Source organism: Seriola lalandi, unplaced genomic scaffold (genome assembly GCF_002814215.2).
Source record: "Seriola lalandi dorsalis isolate HSWRI2012SDOR001 ecotype SW California unplaced genomic scaffold, Sedor1 jcf7180002054899, whole genome shotgun sequence".
In the NCBI taxonomy this organism is placed as follows: domain Eukaryota; kingdom Metazoa; phylum Chordata; class Actinopteri; order Carangiformes; family Carangidae; genus Seriola; species Seriola lalandi.
The window spans coordinates 232,830-238,549 of record NW_019525451.1 but is presented as its reverse complement, the minus strand read 5'-3'; the positions used below and the strand labels follow the sequence as shown (position 1 = coordinate 238,549).

The window sequence follows — 5,720 nt, the reverse complement described above, 5'->3', positions numbered from 1 at the left end:
AGACAGACAGACAGACAGACAGACAGATATACAGACAGACAGGTAGATAGATAGATAGACAGATAGATAGATAGATAGATAGACAGATGGACAGACAGACAGACAGATGGACGGACAGACAGACAGATAGATAGACAGATAGATAGATAGATAGATAGACAGACAGACAGGCAGACGGACAGATGGACGGACAGACAGACAGATAGATAGACAGATAGATAGATAGACAGACAGACAGATAGACAGATATATAGATAGATAGATAGATAGATAGATAGATAGATAGATAGACAGACAGACAGACAGACAGACAGACAGACAGATAGATAGATAGATAGATAGATAGACAGACAGACAGACAGACAGACAGACAGACAGACAGACAGACAGATAGATAGATAGATAGGAAATCTCTGTTTCTCTTTCAGGTGTTTGCTTCTTGAATCAGTGAGTAGCTGCAGGTCATTGTGAGCTCCTGTAGCGCCCCCTGCAGGATGAACCCGGACACTTCACTGAAGAGCCTCACTATGTTACAGTTGCACTTTGAGGGGAAATGTATTAACAACCCTCCACTGAAATAACATCAGAATCAAGGTGTGTTTGGTATCACGTCTCTCTCGTGTCAGGACACACACCTGCTTGATGAATGTTGCCAAAGAGAAAACCATAAAACTGTGTATCGTTGTCACTAACTAAGAGCTTTAAATAATCAAAATTTCAAATGAAGTCTGACGTGATATTTCCTGCAAACTTGCTACAAAACAGCTGATGAAGGTGAGTTTCCCTGCAGCACTCGATTTTCGAGTTCTACAGACGAGCCAACAGTGTGAGGTTTAAAGGTCTAAAGTTCAACAAGATATTCTCCCTTATCTCCACGTGACACAGATTCAGCATTTATAAAGTGTCCAGAGTTTGTCAGGCTGTAAAAGTTAACTGCACTTTTGGCTGGAAGGTCCAACTGTGGACTGTCGTCACTTTCTATAGAACTATAGTGTAATTTGTATTTGTGCAACTATCACAGAAGCAGGAGACGTTTAAACATGAAGCAGAAAAGCAGAATGTGAAACCAAGTCAAGACAATATTTTATTATGTTGATGAGAAACAGGAATAGATGTGTATAAGAGACAGGTACGGACCTCGTCTGTAATTGGGAAACACCAAAGAAACAATGTCGGTCTCAAACCCGGTTCAACCTCCAGGACAAATCTGCATCAGAGAACAATAATCTGACCGATGACCGTCGGCTCCAGGTCCACAAACACAGCTCTGGGAACATGTTTGCCGGCTCCGGTCTCACTGAAGAAGGTGTTGAAGGAGTCGTCCCCCCCTCCGATGGTCTTGTCGCTGGGCATCTGACCGTCCGGCTGGATGCCGTGCTCCAGGCAGTACAGCTCCCAGCATGCATTGCCCATTTGGACGCCGGCCTGACCGACGTGGACAGAGATACATTCCCTCTGGAGCAGCAGAGAAAATAGGTGAAGTTAGTGGCAGCCATGTCACTAACACACGTTTGAAAGAGCTTTCGTACTTTGTGAACGTGTTTGAGAGGCGTGAAACTGCAGAGGCTTACCATGATTATAAATTCCTGCTGCTGACGTTGAGGATCTCCTGTCGGTGTCGGTGCGCCTGCTGAGATTCGTCTGGTAGTTATAGTTTCTCCAAACTCTATGGTAACCAGCTCTGTTGTCGATAGGCGGGGGGTTAACTGGGTTTAGCAGAGGGGAAAAGCCAATAATTCAGCCGTGGAACACAATGTGCAAACATGCTCGGCCACACATCAATAACCCTTAGTTCCTGCTCCAAGATAATGTATAACCCCGACCCCCACGTATGTCAGGCACATAGAAGTCATTCAAGACGCGGGCAACAAAGCAAACAGTGCTTTGTTTTAGTGTTTGTGGAGTGCTCTGAGATTAATGAACTCCAAGCCTCAGATCTCCACGGAGATCTTCTGAAAGTCAGTCAAGGATTTTCAGTGAAATCCCCAAATACCTGCAAGAATCCGTCTCATCGCCTGTGAACTGAATAGTAATCCTGTGCAGAATTACGCCCCTCAGTTTTGGTGATTTAAGTATGAGAAATACACAAATACAGATACTTAATTGTTTCACCAAATCTGTCATGAGATGATGAAAAAAACGCAGAAACTGGCAACAAATTCATGTTTGCTCTTTATTGAAAACATTTACATCACTTCCTGTATGTGCAGTGTACAAACCAATTTTTAAAATAAATTTCTTAGCAAAAAGAAATTAAAATAAATTTCTTAGTTAAAATAAATTTCTTAGATGTCCAGAATCTAAAAGAGTTGCTAAAGATAATTGTTTTAAACTAATAATGTGATCAAAAATGATTATATCAGTGACAGCAGCAGTTCAGCTTAATGTTTAACCAAGTGGAGGTACAATACTGTTTAACCTCTTAGTTTATTTATTCTTTTTTGTTAAATGTATTTTATATATGAAGATATATGTGTTTTTTTTAATATACAATAGTTTATTTTTACAGTAAATAAAGAAGCTGTTTTGGTGGCAGCTCTTGTTAAAAGGTTTGTGGTTAAAGTGATGACGGTGATAGTTTTAAAAGTTTCAGTACAGTCTCAGTGGTTCAGTCTCTCTGCTATTTGAGCCATTGTTGCAGCAGAGGAACCCCCCCCCCCCACCGCTGCCGCTGTGTTGTGTTTTCCACATGATTGGGTGTCCTGTTGTTATAGAAACGTCGAAGGTCACACTGCTGCTGCTGGTATGAAGCTGGAAATGTCAGCAACAACGTGGATGTACAGAACAACAGGCCTGTAGCCTGATGCACAGTGACAAGTTCAGCTGGTTACATGGTGTAAAGGCCTTTAATAAATCTGGATTATATTAAACACAGCTCCTGTTTGATGAAGCAGGAAGTTTGTTTCTACACATTTCTCAGACAGGATTTAATCATTCAGCATCACTTGTGTTTATAACAGTAACTCTGACGGATCTGATGAAGGGACTGAACTGACTTCAAACCTACTTTTCCTGCAGACACAGCAGCAGTCAGCTGAATCCTGACCTCAGCGCCACCTGCTGTTGTGTAGAGGAACAGCAGCGTGTGGCTGCATCTCTTTTTGACATCTTCTCACCGTCTGTGGAAGTTTGTCAATGTTCTACTAACTCAAGTTCAATTAAAACATATTTCAATTCAAATATCTTCACATTATATTCTATTGTTCTGTAATTTCACTGATTAAAACAACCACACAGAGTTTAAACTAGAATAAATATCCATCAATTAGCCACTAAGAAGTCGGTAAATACACTGAAATCTATGTAACCGCTGTTTTACTTTGAAAGGGAGAATGTGACTTTTACTGAAGCGTAATGGATTCACCTGTTTTTCTGCAATAACAAGATAATTATGTGGTTGATTCAGAAAAACAGAGCAGGAGTTTTTAAATTCATGTTCTGTGATTTACTGTTAATACTGACACATAGTGTTCATGTGAACCAGGTTCACCGTCTTTACAGTTCTTCAGTATAAAAGTAGTATTTCATGCAGGGCTCTGTTGTACAGGCTTTCATCAAAACACAAATAAACAGCTGTGAAAGGTTTTATCAGAAGCTTTTATTTTGAAACACCCACACACTTAGTGACACAGAACAGATCATCATTATTATTATCATAGTGGTTGTTATTACTAGATTATTAACAGAAGTGAAAGTAAAAGAAAAGCAAACAAGGAGAGCAGGAGGACAGGTAAAGTTTAACAGGTTCAAGTCTCTGACTTTTCCCTTTAAGAAACATGATCAATATAATCATCCTCTTTACCTCTAACTGCTCCGTCCCACTGTCACAGAGACCTTCAGTGGTAACACCTTCACTTTATCACCAGTGTGAATGATTGGAAACATGTTGTGAGTGAAAGTGTGTGTGAAGGTGTGTATGTGTGTGTCAGTATCAGGATCAGAGAACGACAGTTTTCCTCTGTTCCAGTCCAGATTCACTCTGATCCTCTGGAGCTTCTTCTTCACTGAGAGATCAATGACTGGAGCTGATTGTGACCGTGCTGAGTATTTACCTCCAATGAACCATATACTCCATAATCCAGACTGTATGTTACTCTTCCTCTGGACAGACTCTTCTAACACACCCAGTCTCCAGTATATATTGTCTCCAACCTCGACGTCCCAGCTGTGAGTCCCTGAGTTAAAACCCTCAGAGCCCAGGACAGAGCAGGAAGAACTAATCCTCTCTGGATTGTCAGGAAGCTTCTGACTCCCTCCTCCTCTCACACTGGTCAGATCTTCAGACAGGTGTGTTCTGGATGAGCAGTGTTTGGGTCCAGAACCACAGGACTGTAGGAGACCACGTCCTTCATCTTGTTCCAGATGTTGAAGGTCAGGTTGCCCAGGTGTTTGGCCTGGTCTATCAGAGCTCCTGAGCCCAGCTGGTGATCCTCCAGCAGGGGGCGCTGCTGGACTCTGTCCACTGCAGCCTTGTAGCTGAGCAGGAATGAGACGTCTTCAGCTCTCAGCTCGTCCTCTGTGGCTCTGACTGTGTCTGAAAGAGCTGCTATCTCTGTGCTCAGAGCCTCCATCTTCTCCTTCATCACCTGACTCTTCTGCTCCTCTTCCTCCCTCAGTGCAGCCATCCTGGCCTCCTCTTCCTCTTCTAGAAACTGGTGAAGCTTCTTAAACTGCTCCTTAATCTGCGTCTCTGTGTGTCGGGCCTGGACCTTAATGTGTTCTGCTGTTTGATCAAACTCCACTTTAACTTGTTTAAAACCCTTTAACTTCTCCTTTAAGGGCTCCAGAGTTTCCTGAAGCTTCTTCTTGTGTTGTGGAGCAGCTTCATCGATGGGTCTGAATCTGTGGTCGGTGTGTGTTTCTGAGTCTCTGCAGACGAGACACACTGGCTGCTGATGGTCCAGACAGAAGAGTTTGAGTTTCTCAGAGTGCAGACTGCAGAGAGCCTCTGAAGATCCATGATCTCTCTCCTGTAAGAAGGCCTCACACAGGTTCTTCAGCACCAGGTTACAAGGTGGTTCTTCCCTGGAAGATCTTCTCTTACAAACTGGACACTGTCGATCTGGTTTCTCTCTCCACCAGCTCTGCAGACAGTCTTTACAGAAGCTGTGGCTGCAGGACAGAAGAACAGGATCTCTGAAGACCTCATGACAGACCGGACAGCAGAGATCCTCCTCTGATCTGGAAGCCATTTAGTCTCTGAGAGAAGCTGCAAACACAGCAGACAGGAAGTACAGTCAGTCATGGCTCCCCTCCTCCCTCTACTAAATTCACTGAAGTTTACTTTCACTCTGAGTCCAGGTGTTTGTCAAACTCACCTTCAGTGTGTGGAGTGTCAGCAGGTGGAAGCAGCAGTGTTGTAGCTGGACTCTCTCAGAGGAAGCTGTTAGTTTGATCTGAAGGTGAATCTGATCGTCTGTTCTTCAGTCTGTGTCTCTTTACTGTCGAAGAACAAACTGTTTCCTGGTTTGTCTCAGGTGAGTCAGTTGAGGGGCGGAGCTTAAATACTGACTGATAGTGTTCAGCTGGATGTTGCAGCAGCTGTTTTAGTTTCTGTTTGTAAAAATATGAATTTGTAAAGTCAGAAGAAACTAAATCTGTCAGATAAATGTGGTGCAGTAAAAAGTAAAATATTACTCACTGAAACGTGGAGTAGAAACATGAAGAGAAAATAGTCAAGTTCATCAAACGTTTACTTAAGTGCAGTTCTTTTACTTAGT

The 5,720-nt window shown here is 42.7% G+C and overlaps 1 protein-coding gene and 1 pseudogene across 2 annotated transcripts in view; both read right to left on the bottom strand.

The window, feature by feature from the left end:
- The window catches only part of LOC111672406 (tubulin alpha-1A chain-like), a 2,517-nt gene extending 832 nt beyond the window's left edge, over positions 1-1,685 (bottom strand). The window contains exons 1-2 of the mRNA XM_087180274.1: positions 1,572-1,685; positions 1,233-1,455 (exon numbers count right to left, since the gene is read on the bottom strand). Coding sequence (XP_087036400.1) covers positions 1,233-1,455; positions 1,572-1,574 — 226 coding nt within the window. The 5' untranslated portion in view covers positions 1,575-1,685. The remainder of the gene's footprint in view (positions 1-1,232; positions 1,456-1,571) is intronic.
- A 1,909-nt stretch (positions 1,686-3,594) lies between these two features.
- LOC111672451 (nuclear factor 7, brain-like) lies at positions 3,595-5,466 on the bottom strand (annotated as a pseudogene). Its single transcript, XR_015438702.1, has 2 exons — positions 5,319-5,466; positions 3,595-5,209 (listed from the first exon to the last, which is right to left on the bottom strand). The product of XR_015438702.1 is annotated as a nuclear factor 7, brain-like (transcript).
- Between the last annotated feature and the right edge of the window lie 254 nt (positions 5,467-5,720).